At 41.2% G+C, this 20,583-nt stretch overlaps 1 protein-coding gene across 12 annotated transcripts in view; it reads left to right on the top strand.

Annotated features, from left to right (window-relative positions):
• Positions 1 to 2,748: 2,748 nt before the first annotated feature.
• PLEKHA5 (pleckstrin homology domain containing A5) overlaps positions 2,749 to 20,583 on the top strand; it is a 173,645-nt gene continuing 155,810 nt past the window's right edge. For 11 of the 12 annotated variants that reach the window (XM_075114694.1, XM_075114702.1, XM_075114652.1 and 8 more), the window contains exons 1-3: positions 2,760 to 2,990; positions 3,120 to 3,196; positions 6,208 to 6,265. In XM_075114694.1, coding sequence (XP_074970795.1) covers positions 2,893 to 2,990; positions 3,120 to 3,196; positions 6,208 to 6,265 — 233 coding nt within the window. In that variant the 5' untranslated portion in view covers positions 2,760 to 2,892. Of the gene's footprint in view, positions 2,991 to 3,119; positions 3,197 to 6,207; positions 6,266 to 20,583 lie in introns of all 12 variants that reach the window. The other variant, XM_075114728.1, reaches the window with a different exon arrangement.

Below are 20,583 nucleotides of genomic sequence, written 5' to 3'. Positions count from 1 at the left end.
AGTGAACTTTGTGAATACTTGATGTGTAATTTGTTTTTATCAAACTTTTACACTAAGTTTGAAGCAAAAGTTTTAACTGTGGAACCAACAGTAGCCTTCAGAAAGAAAAACTGCCGGCACCAGCCTGCACAGATGATGCAGGTGTGGTTTCCCTCATGCTGTTCGGAGTCCATGATCTCTGTTCCACAAAATGTAAAACTCTGGGCCCCCAGAAATCACCACGAGTTTATGGTGCATGGCACCCTGCAGGATTAGTTCTGTAAATACAGTCACAATGTGCTTTCCATATGTTCCAGAATTAATACAGAATTTTATTTGATGACTGTTTAACATATAATACATAAGAGTCCCTCAACAATGGAGTAGAACCAAGATCTTCCATCACTCCCTGGTTAATCTTCCTATTCATGAGACCAGCAAGTCATGTCACCACCCTATAGCTGAATAATTATATTTGCAAAGTAATATGACTTCAAAGGGGCAGGAGGAGCACCTTCATTATACTCGTAGAATAGTCTCAGCTTCAGAATAGCTTATAGCTTGGAGCAAAAGCATTTTCCTGGGAAGTGAGTGACATGGTTTTAAATGCCCTTCATACTTCAGGCTGAAGAGGTCTTCTGTAGAGTTTGTGGAGACCCTGCCACCAACCTGTCTGCTGTCGGTTATATAGAAACTAACCTTGTAAGTCCTTCTTAGGTGTGGACCAAATGCCGCCAATTTATCAGGCCTCTGCTTGGAGGAAGGTCTTGCCCGAGAATTCAGGCAGGCTCTGGCATATTTTAGGTACCGCGCTCTTGGTTTTACCAAGATGGAAGCAGTTCTAAACATATGCAAAGCAGAAAGAAGGCTGCAAGGCAAGGTACAGGCAAAATTTAGTTGCCTAAGGAAGGCATTTGGCAAAGCACATGCTGGGACTAGGCAGGATTTACGCACCTAATTCCTACCTAAATACCTAATTTATGGATCTGGGCCAATATAAGCCTAGCTGTGCCGCATGCCCTCCTCTGCTAGAGAAGAAAATTGATTCTGCATGGTGGAAGGTATCCAGTGTTCTGGAGATCAAGAGCGCTCTCGCTCTTTGCTTTCATTAGGCTGCATGAGGAAGTTACTGGGATATGACTGGTACCACCTCAGGAGCCCAACACGCTTGTGATATCCCCCATGCTGTTGCCAAGCAATTTCCACAGCTTCTTCAGAGGAAGAGCCATTATTCACTTTTACTCATCATCCAAGGGCTCTTGCTCTTCAGAGAAAAAGGAACTGTTTATAGAGTAACTTCTGTTTTCTCCAGCATATCTCTTCCAGCAGACTATAAATCTCAGGTGCTGTCAGTGGTGAGTGGAAACGAAGGCTATTGTTGGACAGGGAGGAATTCTTGTCTTACATCCAGTTACTTAAAGATGACTTAAGATCTGCTCACAGGTTCACTTCTCTTCCTCTCTGGAATATCTTATGTGGGGCAACTGGGTTTTAAGGCTCTGACCACATGGGGTGGTGGGGACCAAACCACACAGCAACTTGTTCCGTTAAATTTTATTTTTCCCAAGGTGTTCAGAATGGGAGAGAGCACAAAGCTGCTGAATACTGTCAGCTGTGAATTTCAAGTGTTTTTGTGGAGACAGGAATACCACCAGACTTCCCAGCTTTACTCCTCATTCAGAAAGTGTTTTTCTAAGGCAAGAGGCTCTTAAAAATGTCATGGCCACAGCGTGGTTTTAGTAATTTACATTTGTGATTTGTAACTTACATCAAAGGTGTGCGTGGCGATGCATAAATGCACATGCAATCAGGTTATTCAGGTGAATAAAAGTATACACACACTCACGCTTTCATTTCTGCAGACGTGGATTTTACCTGAATTACCACCGCCTCCCTAAACACTGAAAACATGGATGCATGTCATACCCTCGATCCCTTTTGGAGGACAGGCACGCAGTTCAGGCAGGGTTGTTTACGTGAAGAAAAAAATATGGCACCTCTCTACTCTTGCTTCTTAAGACTACACCTTTACATGAGAAACCGAAAAGAACAGCTTAAAGTTAAGGGTATGAGAAGAGCGTATGACGCTCCTGGAGGAAATCTGACAAAAGTTTTAATTTCCTGTCGGAATGCGTGCCTGCAACGGCCCGATGAGAGATGACCGAGGCGGTGCCTCACGTTTGTAGTTCAGACCGCGGGACGGGCCGTGCGCGCCAGCAGCTCCGGGGGCGGCGGGGCGGGGGGGGGGAGGGGGGTTCGGGGGGTGCCGGGCCACCGGCTGGTGAAAGCCAACCCTCCTCCGCCACGCGAGACGCGCGGGACTCACTCCCCGGCGAGATGAAACGCGCTGTACTCGGCCCAGCTCTGCATCTGCGGCACGGGACCGCCTCAGCGCCGCGCTCCCCACACCGTTACCGGACGGCGCCCGCCCGCGGGCGAGGCCCCCTTCCCCCTGACCGTTGCCAGCCGGGGCCTCCGCTCTGCCGGGCCCCGCCCGCAGCTGCCCCCCGCCCCGCCCCGCCAAGGACCGAGCTCGCCGGCGGTCCCCTCCCGGGCGTGGCGCGACACCGCCCCGCGGGACTCCCTTCCCGAGCGCGCCCCCGCCCGCCGGAACCCGCCGCCCGCCCCGCCCCAACGGCCGCGGCGGGGGCAGGAGGCGCGCCCCCGCCGGCAGGCAGCCAGCCAGGGCGCCGCGCGCGCTCCCGCGGCGGGAGGGGCGGGCCCGCGCGGGGCGGGGCGGGGCGCTGCGCCCCCTCCCCCTCGCGCTGTGCCCTCCCCCTCCCCAAGGTGTCGGCAGCGGCGGGGACGCGCTCGCTCGTGCCCGCGCTCTCCCCCCCCCCCCCCCCCCCACTCCCCTCCCCGCTCCCCTCGGCTCTCCCCGGCTGCGCTGGTAGCGGCGGCGGCGGCTCGGCCATGGCGGCCCCGGCGGAGCTGAGCGTGGAGCGGCTGCGGGCGCTGCCCGGCAGCTGGAGTTACGGGATCAGCCAGGGCGGCCGCGTCTTCTTCATCAAGTGAGCGGGGAGCCGGCGAGGAGGGGAGCGGAGCGGGGCTGGGCGGGGGGCCGGGAGGGGCGGGGGGGAAGGCAGCGGGGGCGGCGGGGCTGCGCCTGTCTGACTCGGTCCCTGTGTCCGTCCCTGTAGCGAGGAGGCGAAGAGCACGACCTGGCTGCACCCGCTCACCGGAGAGGCCGTGATCACCGGGCACCGCCGCAGCGCAGGTAGGAGCCCCGCCCGGGGGCCGGGGGCGGCCGGGGCCCCCCCGGCCCTTCCCCGGCACGGCCGCCCCCGCCCGGCCGCCCGGCGAGCGCCGCCCCCTCCCCTCCCCGCTCCGCGCTCCGGGGTCTCGCCGAGCCCGTCGCCCCGCGGCTCCCCCTGCCGCCCCGGGCAGCCCCTCCGGCCGCTGCCCGCTGCCCCCACGCCGCCCCAGCGGCCGTAGGAGCCGCCGCAGCCACCCGAGGCAACTCCTCATCCCGCGCCCTCCGCGCTGCCCGCACTTCGCGCAGTTGTTTGCCCCCCCCGGGCTGAGCGAGAGCGACGCTACGGCGCGGCCCGGCGTGCCCAGCTCGCCATCCGCGGGCTCCCCGGGTTTTCCTTAAAACGATTTCTTTTGCCCCCGTGCATTCCCCCCCCCCCCCCCAATTCCCCCCGCCTGTGCAATTTCGTTTTCTTTCTGTTGCCTTGTATCACCCCAATAATATTGTATGGTTACCATTAGAGACCGCCTTATTCCTCTCGTGCTTCTTACAGGCTACCCCGGTTATTCACCTGCAGAGCATCCTTTCTCAGTTTAGCATTAAGCCACTCATCTTATTTCTGTTTCCAGCAGTACCTAGATAAAACCACGATAGGTATACTGGAGACCTAGAGGCTGATTCCTCTATATGTAGCCATCTAGAAACCCTTTTCCTCCCTTGGCTTCCATCTAGGCTGAGAGTGTGGGTGGTTTCTAAGTGACTGGGAGAGGTGGAATAGGCGGGAGGAGAAGGGACTGAAACATTAGGAATAACTTGGAGGGAGGAGGGTGGAATCGGTCTTCTTTGCTACTGCTGTTTGTTCCACTCTGGAGAAGTAGCAGCAGGAGGTGCTGGAGGGGGAGGATTTGCAGCAGGCGCTCTGAAGACCCAGAGCCAAACTCTGACTGCTGGAATTGCACACAGGCTACATATGCCACTGGGAGGTGGTGGAGTGTAGTAATAAGTGGAGTTGTTTTGATGTATGTAATCACTCGGATAATCGCAGGAAAATCTGCAAGTGAATTGGACTATATCAGGTTATTTGCTTTTTAGGTTTGGTTAATACTTATGCATTAAGAAATCAGAAACAGCCTTTTAGAAAACTGTGGGTGGCCTTTCTTGAGTTGGGAATAGTTTGAAAAGCACAGGTTTCTGGCTACTACAGCTCGGCAGTTTGACCTGCAGTGAAGGGCTGTTGTCTGTAAGAAGTCGTTTAATGCCGGGAAACAGAACTACTGATTGCGATCAGGCTCCTCTTTTCCCTGCCTTCAGTACTCAGATTAATTGAGAAACTAGCCTTCATCTATAACAGTACGCATGGGGGCAGATGTATGGGAAGTGCTTGTTGGACACTAACATTAGCTGCTTATTAATTATTTTTTTTAAAACTATTACCAGCGTCTCTGACTGATGCTGATTTCCCAGTAATTTGCTAAGTGTCTCATTTGTTTCTGCCGTTAAGTGCCTTCTAAAGGAAATGCAGTTTGCTTTTGAGTATCTGGAATATTGTATGTAGCTTAGCAGAGTTATTATTTAGTAAATGAAACTTGTTTCTGAACACACGAGTGAGGCACGACCTTGGATATACTGACCATGATTTGTCAATCAGATACTAAAGTGTCTGCAAAATAACCCTGTTTCTGCAGTTTTCCCCATTCATGTGTATGTTAATGAATCTCTCCATACATAGATATAATCAAACAGATTAATTCTGGGTTTTATATCTTCCTTTGCCCTGACCATTGTTTTGGAACCTAGTCAAAATAGGTTCAAAATACGTCTTCTCTTAAGAAACAATTTTTGAGCGAATAACACTTCTTTTGGAAGTGTATATTGTTATAAAGCTCCTTATTAAATAATACTGTGAGGTACTCACTAAATGATGAGAGAAGTTTTGTCCTCCATTATGAATTGAAGTGCTTTTTATTCCTTGAGATATTCAGCACTGGAAAGGTATTTTTTGCAAAGTTCTTACAAGACGTATAAATACTTCTGCTAGAGAGACTTCCTTTTTGCTGTAAGTTGCCCTGTGCTGTTATCAAAAGACACCTTGATTTTTGTTCTAGAAAAGACAAGAGTAAAGAAAAAAACCAGAGTAAATAAGAAAACTGGGAGGGGGAAGAAAAAATCACGTGACCCAGACTGAATATTTTTTAATTAGGAAATGCATTCTTGCTTTTATAATTCAGTGAGTGAGTCCTATATATCCATTATTGTTTTTATTAACTGGGGCAGGCTTAGGGGTAGTGATGTTTCTAGAGTCGCATAGAGGTGCGTGACATCTTCAGAGCTTCTATTACATCAGGAAGCTGTTACTTGAAAAAAATTGACCATTAGTGCTGGTTTGTTGTTTGGTTGTTTTTTTTTTTTTGCGGGCTCCTGACTCTTAAGAGTGATAATAGAGAAGGAAAAGATTTACCCACTTCCTCCACTAGATTTGCATTGAAAATTATTTTCATGTAAAATTGAATAGAGTTGTAAACACTGCGGGAACACTTGTTAGTCACAACAGTGGTGGAATTATGCTAATATAATGCTAATGCTCAGTGGTGTAGTTGATATCATGCCTGTTAAGATGCTTGTGACTTGCATGTAACGCAAAGTTGGTAAATTGATTTTTGTTTAGTTCTCTGCCTGTCAGGTAATTTCATGCTGCTGAAGTTCAAGGCAGAAAGATCTGGTGACGACCGTGAGTTCTAGTTACTGGTCAAAGGAAGCAACATCGTTAAATAAGGGCACATTTAAACCCGTATTGTTGTTATTTGAGAATGAGAAATCCAAATCAGATTTTCTTGCGCGTAGCTTCTCCTGAGTTACAGAATTTAAACTGAGGCAGTATTGTGAGTCAATTCTAAAATATTTGTTTATAGGACTAAAGCTTTCAACCTATGGAATCAGACACACAATATTTTAACTACCTTAGTTTAAGGGAGTAGACCAGTAAGGCTAGCATCATTTCAAAAGTTAATTGGAATGTTTTGCTACTTGTTTTACAGACTTACCCACAGGTTGGGAGGAAGCTTATACTTTTGAAGGTGCAAGATATTATGTAAAGTAAGTTGAATGTTCATCTGTCACAATACTATACTTTCCAATTAGTTTGTCTAAATGTTGCTGTAATCTTGAATGTATTCCAAACTGAATTTAAATGTTATGTTATAAATCTAGAGGGAGTATTCAAGTTTGTCGTAGTGTATGTAGTCCTTTGTTTACTGAATTCTGCCCAGCTAAAACAATTTATTGAGTTTTTGTGTTAATACTTTTGATTAAAGCTGCTTAAGGGTGCGGATTCAAATGAAATTTCTGCTGTGAGTCTGACCATCTAGCAACAAATGTCCTTGCAAGTCAAGAATATCTTAGTTTGTCTGTTTGTTTGACACTTGTGTGTGTGTATGCTGTCATGCCGTAAACATTTTCAGAAAGGCGAGGTCGTTCTATGTCACTGGGAGAATAGTCTTCATTCAGCCTATTCTCTAGGAATTACGTTGTTTAAAGCTGCTCTGAAAGTTTAAGTGGCTGTTTTCTTTGCAAGACCTCCTGTTGCTGCTTCTAGTATTGATTTTTATTATTTTTTATTCAGGTTATAGTATGTTTTGAGGGGTGTGTCCACAGCAGACTTGCTGTATGTATTGTCTTTTTGAATGAGAGGCATGGAAATGGAGCTCTGTTGTAGAAGTCCAGAGGTCATGTTGACTGGATCTGTACAAACTTCTTACAAGCTTTTCCTCTCCAGATAGTCAGACCATCCTCATCTGGAAAATCTTAAGGTGGTAGCTATGTATATTTGTCTGGTTAATATGCTCTTTTTCTCTTCGTCGACAATTTGCAGGCTTTTCTCAATTCATCAGGAGATTTTACTCACTACACTGTGTTTGGTTTGCCATCTTTAAATGAATAGTGTCATCAGTGGGATAACTTGTCTGAGTGAAGGTTACTAATAGTCATGGAGGTTATAGGCTGCAGTTTTTCTTGTGTCTTAGTGTTGAGCAAAAGGTAGCTGCTCTGTGTAAGTTGCAATGTAGACATTGTAAAGATGGGTGTTACGTATGTGTTGCATAGATTATTTTATATAGGAATATGCTTGACTTGATCCCAAACAAAATTTTAAAAAATATACTGGAGGCTAATGCTCCAAAAATCTGGTCAGAACTGGTGCTGGGCTCTCTAGGAGGGTCTTCCTGTTGATAGGCAACATGTTTATTTTACTGTCTGTTCTGTCTTTTTCTAATTTACATTATATTAGTGTGATGTAGCAACTGACAAGAACTACACCAGACTGAGAACAGGAATCTACTAAGGTTTTTACCTCTGGTGTTCTGTTCGGACTATTAAATGAAGACAAGTTAAAATTGAAGCTATATTTGTGTGTGTGTATAACCTAAAAAGAAATTCTTCCAGGCTTTTGGATGGAACTTGTTCTCATAGAATACACCTATGAACAACGTGTTAGCCACAGTAACTGGAAAATAATAACTTGAGTTTTCTTAGAATAAAAGAAAAAGTGTATGGACAGCTATTGTAGAGTGACTGTTGTGCTTATGCACAAACTTACCAAGTAGTAGGTGTCTGTGTACTCTTGTCCTTATAAGGTCTTGTGTTCAAGGTGTTATCGTAACTGTTAGGATGTACATTAAGCTGATTTGCTGATAGCCAGCACTAAATAGCTCTGTTTGTATTTAAAAGTTGGGCCGCATCTTTGAAAACATGTTGCACAAACAACACTTCTCTGTGATTTGATAGATGTAGGAGGATAGCCGGGATAATGCTGTCAAGCCTGCTGAAATGTGCACATGGTATGACCAGTTTGGCATACTTAGTTAAATACGTGCTTATTGTGTAGCCTCTCAGGCTGAATTTAAACTTCTGCCAATGATACCTTCTCCTTTTAAAGCTGTCTAGCATTCAGCCCTACCGCTGCTAGAGAAGATGTGAGAGCTAACGTAGACAGTGACAACATTATAATCATTATCTTGTAGTCCTAGGCAATGTAACTCCAGATGATGTGTTGATTATAATAATTCTAGTTGTCTGAATCTAAACTTCCGTGCTGCTCCCGCATGAGTGGGAAACTGTGCAGGTTGTTGTGACCTTGTGCTATACAAGCACCCCCACATGTGGATTTTTAACTGTAACCTGCTCATTTGAGTGTACCGATTTGCTAAATATTAATGTTTGTTATGTTGATTACAGCATGATAAAAATATGTTAAAACTAAAAATATTGAATACTTCTTCCTGGTCAGGTCTGAGAGAAATATGTTGTTTTATGTTGGGGTATGAGTTACAAGGTTACACGGGAATGAATGTTAGTGGCAGGCTATTGTTGCATACAGCCCCATGAATCCTGGCTGTTGGATTTCTGTAATGTGCCAAGTAAGTTAGACAAGGAGGATGGTCAAGTTTCCTGATCACATAAATAATTTCACCTGAGTTCTGAGGCACAGCTTCAAGTATGTGGGTTGAATAGAAATATTTAACAACCTTACTTTATGGTAAGATCTTATGCTAGACTGTGTTTGAAAATAAAAACCTTTTGAAAATTATTCTTATGGTTCTTTAATAATAGGTCTTTACTGTTCCAAGTGGGTGTGTCGCTGAATCTATTACTGTGCTTTTTCTGGCTTTGATGTAGTAAACACTGTATAATCAAATTGGGATAATGTCGAGGAGATAATCGTCAGCTAAATCTTAACATTCCTTGGACTGGCATTTCAAACAAATGACTCGGGATACAGACTGCATTGAAATGTGATTATTTTTAAAGGACACTGTATTTTTCTTGGGATGTGTGTATTCGTTTTCAGAATAAATAAATACCAAATGGTGACTATTTTACACACTTTTCTTTTTTTCCCCATGACTTTGGATTTGTTCTAGCTTTAAAAAGGAAAGACATTCTGAAACAGGGGTAGCATCACAGAATCACAGAATGGTAGGGGTTGGAAGGGACCTCTGGAGATCATCTCGTCCAGCCCCCCTGCTTGAGCAGGGGCAGATACAGAGTAGTTTCCATTGCATAAGGTGGTTTTGGTTTTGTGTATAGTTGTACTAGTAAGTCGATGCTAGCTAGGATTTTGACCTTTTGGCAGTTTTTCACATTAGTAGAAGAATCTAATACTTGGTAATGACAGGACCCTTCCCCCACATCCTCCCCATCCCTTTTAAATGCAAACAACAAAAGGTGTTGTTTGTTATTTGGAGTAAAAAAATACACAGTACCATAATATTTTGTATATGTTCTCATGAGATGTAGTTACACTGTCAGTGTGTTTTGCCTTTTCAGGAGTGAGAAAGTCTGGGTTTGTTTACTTAATGTTAGAAATCTGTGCAGATAGCCCTTGCTTATTGCTTGATGGGAGCTCTGTCAGTAAACTTTTCTGCAATAATGCTTGGTTTGGGTGTAATCTTTATTTATATAATAACTAAACTTTTAAGTGGAATATAGGGCTGTATGACTGTAAAGTTGACACATTCAAATATAACCTTTAATAATTAGTTTATTACCAGTCAATTACTGAATCTTCTGTATTATGAAGTAAAATAAGGGGAAGTTCCTCAGTTCTTCAGCATGCTGTGCCATGATTTTCAAAACTGAGATTTTCTTTTGTTCTGCTTAGAATACTTCACTGGGCTACTTATTTATGCTTAGTGTATTGAGCAGTCATTGAGCTCTGGAAAGTTAAGGGCTTTATCCCCAGAACAGACTTAAGCTGGATAGTAGTGTGGGAAGCTAAAATTACGTATGTGATTTGTAAGTGCATAAGGAAATGGACCCATGTGACGATCCCAGTATGATACTTGTCAAAGGAGAAGACATACCTGGTCATGGGCTTCAGACTCCTCACCTGTTAAGATCAATAAGAATTTTCAGCTTGATGGTTTTAGTACCTTGTGATGACTGCATGGTCATTAGGTACCAAGGTGGTGTTTATGGGTGCAATAAAATTATATAAATACATCTTTCTCTGTGTGTGTGTGTGTGTATTTATTCATATGCATACGTTTAAGGAACCCTCATTGCTGGTTAAAACTGCCCAACTGTCTAAACTCAGGCTTTTGCTTACTTTTCTTGCCTTTTTCTGGTTTTCCTTTCAGTAGTTCTGAACATATGTTAGAATTTTTGTATTGATTTTTTTAAAAACCAGGTTTATATGAGTTAAGTTATTAATTTACCAAATCAAGTAGTTTTAAAAGTCAATCCAAGCGTGATATTTGAGGAGTTTTGCATCAGTGTAACTGGTTGGCCTCTACAGATGTACTCTTTGATAAGCTGTTTGAGTGTTAGAATTTGATATTTCGTAACTCTCCTGTAAGACCGATACTTTTAGGACAGTACAAAAGCTGACTGGAAAAGTTCTTAAAAACTTATAGAATTAAGGAGGTTAAAGTTTCATTTTTAGAGTTTTGTGCTGAAGCTCACCTTTTTCTGTATTTGTCACAACAATTTTTGCCTATCTTCTCCTGAAGTAAGGCATTGGCAAACCCAGGCCAAAGCTGAAATGAGTTCACTGTTGCATCAAATAGAGGTTTTATATGCTTTCACAGAGACTTTGATTAATGCAGGTTTGCTTATTGTAGCCATGTAGCTTGAAGATTGGGAAGGTAAGAAAAATTTATTAAGTAGTTGAAAGGGATAAGATCTTTTTCAGCCTTGAGTTTCTGTTGTTTACTAAAATAAACCTGTGCTCATTGAGAATTCAGCTTTTGTTTGAACCTTTGTCTTTTACGTGCATTCTAAAGATCCTCTCCCATTCAGCTGAGAAGTTCTTCTGAAGAATCAAAGAACAGCTAGTCATGTCTGCAGAGCAGCCCTTTCTTGAGAGGAAAAATGGGGTTTAAAAAAAAATAAGAACAGATGAGATTTTCTTCCAACAGTAAGAATCACAGTGTTCCTCACAGAAATTTCGTTTTTCTTTTGTTACCTCTAACCTTTATTTTACTAAAATTAAGGAAAGACTGAAGTTCATTCTTGGCCTTCATTCAGTTCATTCTTTCATGGCAAGACCTCTAGGTCAAACGGTGGCATATAGCTAGAGGAGTGAACTGGGACGTAGCATTACCATAAACTAACCTGTGTGCCTTTACCTTTGTAGTGAGCAAAGCTATTCAGAAAAGGAGGACTTTTTAGGAATGCCTTCAAATTTATTATCAGTTTCAACATTTACTTCTTTATTGCACTAAAATATTTCAAGAACCAAAAGTACTTTGTGTGGGGAGCCTTGCTCTGGCACTTCATAGTGTTGCCACACAGCGAAATGTGTCTTGCAGTGTTACAGCTTCTGCTGCAAGTCTTGCCCTGGGAAGGATGAAATTGTGTCCAGGAGCCCTAGGAGAAGTGCAGGCTTTTGCTCTGTGGGGAGAAAATCCGAGGAGGTAGAGAGAAACAAAAAGGGTATTTATCTGGGAATCTTGTTGTGGGGGAGTCGTGAAAGGGACAAGCTATGCAAGGGGGCTGCAGCAGGAGAGGAAGCAGTCGAGTGGGTGCAATGCCAAAGCTAGGCGTGCAGGTGGAAGGATTCTAGACATAGAAAGAAGTGAGTGCAGGTCTAAGAAAGGGAGGTGGGACTGTATCCAAAAAGCACCTTATGGGGGATGTGGAAAGAAGGGGATGGAGGTAGTGATGTACTGAAGGAGAAGGCTGAAAGGGTGTGAGTAGTTGGAGAAGGGAGAGGAGGAGAGACTAAACTGGGCAGAAAGGAGAAGTGGCAAAGGAAAGGCAGTAAAAGGAGTAGGGGTGGGAGCTGATCTCCTAGGCACGAACTTGATGGCATCTCTCCCAGAGGGGAGGGTGGCAAAAGTTCACCCTGTGAAAACATGTTGTCTGACTCGTGTGCAGGTCTGGCAGGGCCTATTACCCCTGGCTTATGAACCTGTTTCCAAGTTAGTCTGACAGGTAGAATATAAAATATGAATGCTAGGAATTACTGTGCTTACAAAGTCTCTCTCCGAGTGTCATGTCTGTGGCTGATGTTTTGAGCTGTCTCTTTCCTGAAGTGTGTTTCTAAATTGGGTAACACCTTGAATGCTTTGGTTTTACTAAGATAAATTTGAAAGCATGAGGGAACTTGCTGATTTTTTTTTTTTAACATTACCAAGTTTCAAAACACTTGTAAGAATTAATGGATAATTATTAAAAAATACAAAAATATCTATATAAGTTGTTACATGAAAAGTTGAAATCCATGAGCAAGATACTGAAGACACTCAAGCTTTTTGATATCTGTTAACAAATTAGTTGTTAACTTCCCTAGTTTTGGATCTTTGGTTTTGGAAGTGGTAACATTTCTTCCCTAGCTTTAGCCTTAATTGGTGATGGGGTTAAAAACAGTAGATAAAGCTAATATATACTTTAAGACGTTATTACTGTGAAGTGAATTCTTCTGTCATCTTTCATTTTTGGTATCCACAATGTGTGAAGTGTGGTGAAAAACAAAGGAAATGCTGATCGATTATAGCTTTTTATAGAGGTGTCTGCTGCATTATTTTAGAAATACAATGATGCATTTTTTTGCATCAACCAACACCCCACTCCCCCCCCCCCCCCCCTCCCAATCCCTTTGGAAAAAAAGGTAACTGAACTGACATGCACTCTAAGAATTATTTTGGGACCTGTGTCAGTATTTCCTCTTCCTGTTGTGTCAGGGTGTTGCACAGGTTCTTTTTCTCTTCCCTGTCTTGGTACCCATATCCTGGAGTGCCTGGAACTGAGGGACACTTCCAAAACTGCCTGCAGTGGCAGGCAGGTACTTTATGAACTTTTCCCACAGAGGTATCTACTTGGTGTAGCCACTGTTCGGTAGAACTTTTACAGGTCCAGCTTTTACCTGGTGTACATTATGTTTTGCTTTTACTTGAAGGAGTTGCATGCACTTTTTTCCTTTGGTCTGCAAGTGTTTGGTTGTACTGGATCAAAACTAGCATCTGCTGTGGTGTAGCGCTAAGCCTGTTTTTCCTGCATATGTTTATGTTACACTGGCTCTTATTATAATTAATTACGTTTTCATTAAACCTGAGATACACTTTGGTTGGCAGTTCAGAGTGATCTTCAGTATGCTTCTGTGTGTGTGAGAGAGAGGGAGAAAACTCTGTGAAGCTTGAGGCAAATGCTGGCTGGAAGCAAAGCTCCACAGCCCTGACTGCTGGGATTTCTGCGCACTTGGTGCCTTTATGTGTGTTTTTGCTGTGTTTCAGTAAGTAAATACCTAAATTTAAACACTTGCCCCTTCTCTCTCCTTCCTTTTCCTTCTTGCTTTTGAATGTGGAAGACAGCTGTTTCTCTCTGATCACTTTGCTTTCTTTTGCATTTGATTGAAGGGGAGATCTACTTCTGAACTTCTTCCCCTCCAACATCTCTGTCAGAGTATAAGTTTGGGGTTGGGAACTTGATAGTGTAGGCACTCCTGTACAAACCCTTTGGGAAAGATTCCTACTCCCCAGTACTGAGTAGGGCAGGGACATCTGCTTAAATAGCTGTTTGTCATGTTTTATCTTTCTGCTCTGGACCTATAAGACCTGGAGTTGAATATTTGTTTGAAGTCGGGGGGGAGTGGGGGGTGGGGGGTGGGGGAAGGCTTTTAGACAGCATTTTGAATGCCTGTGTGGCCTGTGATGGTCATAGAGCTTTATATAAACAACTAAAAACCACTTGCATATTCAGAAACTTAGTTCTTCATGGCTTTCTCCACAGTGACTTAGTAAGAACAATTATTTGTAAGGGAAGGTGTATTGCCAAGCAACTTGTCCTATAAATTAACTTCCTGTTTTTTCTCTTCCAGAATCTATTAGAAATACTGTTTCTAATTTGTTACTACTGGAACAAATACTTAAAGAACTAATTTTGTGCTTTATTAACTGGAACCATTGCAGTGTGTCAGGCCAGGTAAGAGGGTAAACAAAAGTGTTTGAAAGGAAAACACCTGGTGAAAGTTTTTCTTTAAAATGCTGTCTTTGCCATCTTTCAATTCCAGTAGTTCATGGAAACTTTTATGTTCTTTGCTACTCACTGAGTAAGTAGGACTACTGAAATTGTGTAAAGCCTGCAAAAAATACAACTTTTGATGCTTTTATCTGAGCTGCACTACTAGCAAAATTCTGACACTTTCTTTTTTGTCTAATTTTGTCTTAAATCCTACAGATTATGCCGCTGCTGACCAGTGTCTAATATTTATCATTTTCGAGAATATGTTTTGGGATGTGTAAAAACAGATGACACATCAAAATTCTTCAGTGAACCTGCTTTATAAGAAGGATAGAAACCTCACTTAGAAATAAAACGTTGTAAGCAACAAGAATAAATGAGTGGTGCTTTCAAATCCCTATGGGGAAGAAGAAAACTTTTCATCTGACTGAATGTCAAATGATGGCTTGGTTTCTTGGAGAGAGTAAAGCTGGCTAAGACAGTTGGGGTTTTTTTTGTTTAGTTGAGTTTTTTACATGTTGGCTCCATCATTTAGGAAGACTGCTTTCTTTTGTATTTTTTGATGTATGAAGAGAATCCTCTAGATAAATTTACAACTTCTTAGTTAAATTTTTTTATAAAGTTTGATACAGAAGATTGAAAGAGAATATTACAAAAATATGTTTGAGCAATCAATGCCATAATATCAAATGTTTATTTTAACAGTTAATTTTAATCAGAATAATGATGCAAGTTAAACCTCATTAGAAAGTCATATAATTTGTTCTGATTTTAAATCTCTTGTGTGGTATAATCTCTATCTTCTATATTTAACGTGGGTATCAGTTGCTTACCTGGTCTGAAACACTGAAATGTTTTCAGTTAATGAAGCACACAAATGTTACTAATTTTTTTCAGTTAATAAAATTTTAGCTTTTATTAATTGATCCATCTTCTTCATAGTATCTGCAGAGTTAAAAGCATCTGATGTTTGAACCAATAAATTTTTAGTTGGCTGAATTGAACACCTAATAATATCTCTAATCTAGTGAATTTTACAGGTGTTGGTCACTAAAGTTATCCTTGATCAGGCAGGAGGTAGTTATTAAAATTGCTGTGCAATGAATTTTAAGAGTTTGGGAGCCTAAATACTTACACTTATTACTGGGAATCTTGGGTCATCTGTCCATACTTCTGGTCAGTAAAAAAATATTGACTTAGGGTTTCTTATCTCTTCATGCAAGCATACCTACGGACTACACCAGGCTGATAAGCCTTGAGACACTAGTATGTTCTCGTCTCTACAGCACTGTCTGTCTCCTGTTTCTGTCCCTCCATTTTCTCAACTTCAGATAAAAATGAACTGACAGTTGGCAAGGCTACTTAAACCTTGTCTTGAAGTAGCATGGAAATGAGACTAGAAGGAAGCAGAGTGCGAAATGTGGTAACACTGTTATAAAAGGTGGTTTGACTCATGTAATTTTGTACTGAGCCTTGTATTTCTTTTTCTGCAGCTTTTGTTTTTCTGATAATTCAATAACTAAAGCAAAGGGTTTGTGGTTGATTGGTTTGGTTTTGTTTTTGTTTGTTTTTTTTAAGGGAAATGGAATTAAAAATTTTCCCAGGTTAAAACTTTCTCTGCAGTATTTGCCACAAATAGTGTTTAAGAAAAGGTTTGTTCTTAAAAACAGATAAACTGACAACAAAACAATTCTGCATAATTTTCTAGCTGAGTACATTGCACAGTACATAGTAAACAGGATGAAAGGTCAAGTTTTGGAATTATTTAGATGACCAATACCTAGTATTATGGTTAAAGTGTCTTCTGTTTAAATATAAATTAGATGAAATGGTATCCTTTAGGCCATCTCACTGCCAGTAGGGGTTACACTTACAATCCCCTCCCCCATTGTTCTTTATGCCTTTTTCAAGGACCTCCACTCCAAATTTCATACATGGAACACTTGCATTTTGCTTCACTTTAAAAGTACACAAAGTTGTTACAGACATCATGAAAAATCTGAACCTTTTCCTGAAATGCTCCTTATTCTTGTATCCTAAGCTAAATACAAAAGAGATTTTGCAATATGCTCCAGAATAGAGCTTGCTCTGTTGTGGTTTTTGCTCAACTTTAGGTGAGAGTGCCAAACCTGTCTAACAAGAAATTCGGGATTTCTGTTGCCTCCTGACTGCTCGCTTTGTGGTTTAAAACAACAAAAAGCACTATCAAATTCAGCAGTCAATTCAAATGCGAATGCTTTATCCTCTTCCTTATAATCTTTTGTTTGGGTGCCTGCTGCTTCAAAACATTTTTGAGCTCAAATATGTAAGTTATGTGGAAATCTTGCATTTTTTTAGATGGAAAAGAACTATGTGAAGTGAGACGTAAGTAGAAAAAAATCTGTTGATGAAAGCAGTGATGCCCTATTAGCTTGTAACTGGGGTTGGTTGTGTTTCACAGCTCTCAGTGGTTTGAGCTTGGGCTGCCGGAGAGACTGCATCAGGCTGAAGAGTTGGAATTATTAGCATCCTGCTTTTAAAAAGGAGGGGGAGAGAGTCTTTTGCAGTTGTTGGTTTTTCTTTGACTTTCAGTGATGCTATTTGTAAGTCATTAAAGCAGGCAGAAACTTCTCAAGCTCTTAATGAGGGTTGAAGGTACCATCATTTTAGACAGGTATTGCAGTCAACATTAATTTGTACAAGAACTCTTGTGTTTCGGTTATTTTATTACTTTGTTTAAAAATTGGCTTGTGCAATTGGAAATAGGGTTTCCAAATAAATTATGGTTAACTTAAGGTTTTTATTTAATTTTTCGAGGAGGTGATGAAATTAATCTGGAGTTGGTTCAGAGCCTGTGACTCTTGCACAATTTCACCAGGCCTGGTATATAGGAGATTATGTAGCTGGCAGAGTGAATCTGTTAAGAGCAAACATATTTTTTCACTTGTTTGAAGATGGGATAAACACTTCCAGGAAAAATGGGAGTAGGATTTGCTCACTGGCTCTGGTATTGCTATCTAGTTTCTTTGCAGTAGTAGAGACCTAAATTGTAACGAAGGGGGGTGAATACACTTTGGATTTGATTTAGCTGCTGGATTCAACAGGTGTCTCTTACAGCTGTAGTGGGAATGGTCAAAAGCAGATCTTATGGGGAAGTTTTTTGTTTTGGTTTAGTTTTTTCCCCCCATCCAAATTTGACATGGGTATGGCAACCACAACAAGAAATAGGATGCAATGCAGATAAAGCTGTAGTTGGCAGCTCTTAATTTGTTTTGAGCAGAGACAAATATTTAAAATCTTCTCATCGGTTTATTTTCCTTGAGTTGAAGTAATTTGCTTTTTACTAGTTGAAAAGCCTGTCTACAATATTAATTTGAAAAAAAAATAGGGACTTACTTATATCAGAAAAACTGTCTCCAATTCTTGTCTCTTCAGTTCTTCTTTTCTTCTGCTCTTTGATCTTTTCCTTCTCTTTTCCTTTTAATTTTATTTATGTATATGTGTCCTTATCATCCACCCTACTCTTTTCACTGTTATTCTGCTTGCTTCTAGCACTGGTAGCTCAAGTAGTGTTAGACATGATCTTCCTCAGTTGGACTGCATGCCAGATTTTCCTAAGGGGAATGTAAATAACTGTGAGGTCAGTTCAGTATCAAATGCCTGCAGCCTGAAATGAACCCTGTAGGATCTTCTGCTATTCAGTCAAAATTAGGACCTGCTCAGGATACGGTGCTAAATATTGAAAAGTCAAGACTTTAAATTATATGTTATGCTTTACAGATTATTTTTTTTTTTTTTACTTAAGCTTGCTTTTTTTCCCTAAACTAAAAGCAACTGAATGAGCACTAGGGGCAGCTCAGTATACTTGTGGTAGTTAACAGATAGGTTTAAAAACTTCTCCATGTATACTGATGGGTTACTCGATATATTTCTTTAAAGTTGTAAGCCAGAGGAAGAGGTGTATGTATGTGCATGCTTACATGCGATGTATCTAAAATGGTGATACTTAAGCATTGAACTTATGTGCTTTTGATAGCAACTAAAATCTTCAGCACATTTATTCTTCCATGTTTCCCCCACCTCCTTCCCTCCTCCCTTTCTGCCTGAGAACGAATGGTGGCAAGAGAGGACTGTGGTAAATTCATGTGGCAGAGCAAAACCAAATTGCTTTTTGTGACTTTCTCCTGTACTTCATACAAACCTGCTAGTCATTCTTTTGGGGGAGAAATGCTCAGTGTGTGTCCTTTAGATCAGTGATGCCTTTTAATTGGCCATATGGTAGTTTGAATTACTTGCATCTACATGCTGCTAAGGACTTGACGCAGCAATTCTAGTTTAACATGGAGTGAAATTATAGATTTAACAATTGGATGTGAGGGGGTTTTTTTGCGTTGTAGTGCTGTCACTAGATTGGCCTTGTTTAGGCATATTTGTCTTTTGAACTGTTGTCTATTAGTTTTGGCAAAGGAATCCATCTAACTGATGAAACTAGAAGAAAATAAACTCCAAATGTTAATGGACAAGTCAGGGGTTGAGTTGTTCTTTGGTGTATTCTGTTGGCCACACCATGAGAAGACCAATTCATTCTCTGTTTTATCTCCAGGTGTCTAAGATGTTGTGATAATGCCACTGTGAAATGACAACAGAAAAATATGACTTGTGGTTGGGGGATTTTTGCTTTGTTTTTATCAAAACTGTTTTATTTTTGTGAGGAGATAGTGTTGCGGTCACTAGATGAGTCAAACTGCCTTACAGTGCTTTTGTAATGTTCCTAGTAAAGTTTTACCAACACACCTGTAGTTTTGTGTGGGAGGCTTTCGTGATACTCAGATGAAGAAATATGTGGTTATTGAATGCTACACTTCGATTTTCTTTGTGGATTAAAGTGGATGCTGAAAATAATTGTTAGAGGTATTGATGAAAAAGTACAGTGCTGAACTGAGAATAAAACAGATTTTAAAATAGAAAGCATTTGTAGCTGTCTTGTAAGTAAAGTAATGTTAAGTTCAAATTAATACATGATGAAATGCCAGATTCTTGAGCAAGGATAAATGTGTTAAGGAGTATAAAGCCATCTTTGAAGAATGGTACTCAAATACATTTCTTGAATGGTTTTAATACGTAGTTTTGTGCTGTTGAACAGCATTTTTTACTATACTTGAAATCATTTATTTGGAGATCAGCTCTACATACCATTTCTCTTTAAAAATGAAAAGCGAAAGCACCTGTGTGCTGGTAGGACAATGCTTAAAATAGTCGAGTAAAAAATCAGGTAAATGGCTGTGTAGTAGTAGGATCAGCTAATCTACACAAGTTCTGTGCTTTCTTTCAAAATAAAATAAAAAGCTAATTTTGTCACTTAATCAAAAGAATGTGGGTTTTCTGTTGTTGTTTATGAAATGATATAATAGTAATTTCTAATTTCCAGTTAAAAATTATGGGAATTCCATCAGCAGGATTACAAGAAGTCTGGTATGTGACTAGCTGCATAGGATTTGTGAGGTTTGTTTGGTCTTGTTGTTTTACGATGCTTTGCAACAGTGCTGCTGAATTTCTAGAGCCTTAAATTCAGGGAATAAGGATGGTGTAAATGCTAATACATGCATAACTTCACCATATGGACTGACTCTGTTTTGGCTTCTGGACCTGCCTGAGTGAATGACATGTCTGTTCAACTCATCATTGCATCAGTGCTTTTCTTGGTCGAATTCTGTAACCCAGGACTTATTTCAGGAAAGATCCAATACTGTTGGCTGACAAGTCTACAAGGGAATGTACGGTTTTGGTTTGTTTTTTTGTTTGTTTGTTCTCTATGAAATAGAATATTGGTCTTTTTTAGAAGCTTCTTTGAAGTATTTAATGAGTCTTCCTCATGAAGTGTGATGATTTAACGTAGTTCCCTGTGCATCATTAAAACTTGAAAAAAGTGCTAATATTTATTTTTCATTTCAGTGGGAAAGGATTCAGGTCTATTCTCTCAAATATGGTTGCATTTGCCGTCTTTTTGTAGAGCTACCTTTCCATTAAAACACCGTTTCTTACCATTGCTGAATGAAAAATAGCTGTTCAAGGGCTCTTAGGGCAACTGTAGTTTCCTCCACATCTGAACTGTGTGTCCATTAAGTGTACCCTGGGACTGACATTAGACATTGGAGTGTAGCCACTGTCGGCTTTTATATCTGTATTTAAGTGATTCGGCTATATCCCCTGTTATGTAGATTAAATATTACTCTTCCTAGTCAGTGAAGATGGATTCCTGGAGTTCTGAAAAGGAGGTCTCTTGCAATACCGAGAAGAGGACGGCTGCAACACCTGTATTCCAAGTGCACTTACAAGTTGCATCTGTTTGGTTTTGTCATCTTAAGTAATTTAATCCAAAGTCAGAGGAATTTGTTAGCATCATTAAAAATATGTGGAGCTTATTGGTAAATTCTCTTTCTTTGTATACAGTTTTTTTATAACAAATGAGTAAAACT

Source organism: Phalacrocorax aristotelis, chromosome 1 (genome assembly GCF_949628215.1).
Source record: "Phalacrocorax aristotelis chromosome 1, bGulAri2.1, whole genome shotgun sequence".
Lineage (NCBI taxonomy): Eukaryota > Metazoa > Chordata > Aves > Suliformes > Phalacrocoracidae > Phalacrocorax > Phalacrocorax aristotelis.
Note: the sequence above shows the minus strand (reverse complement) of the source record. Positions and strands in the feature narration are given on the sequence as shown.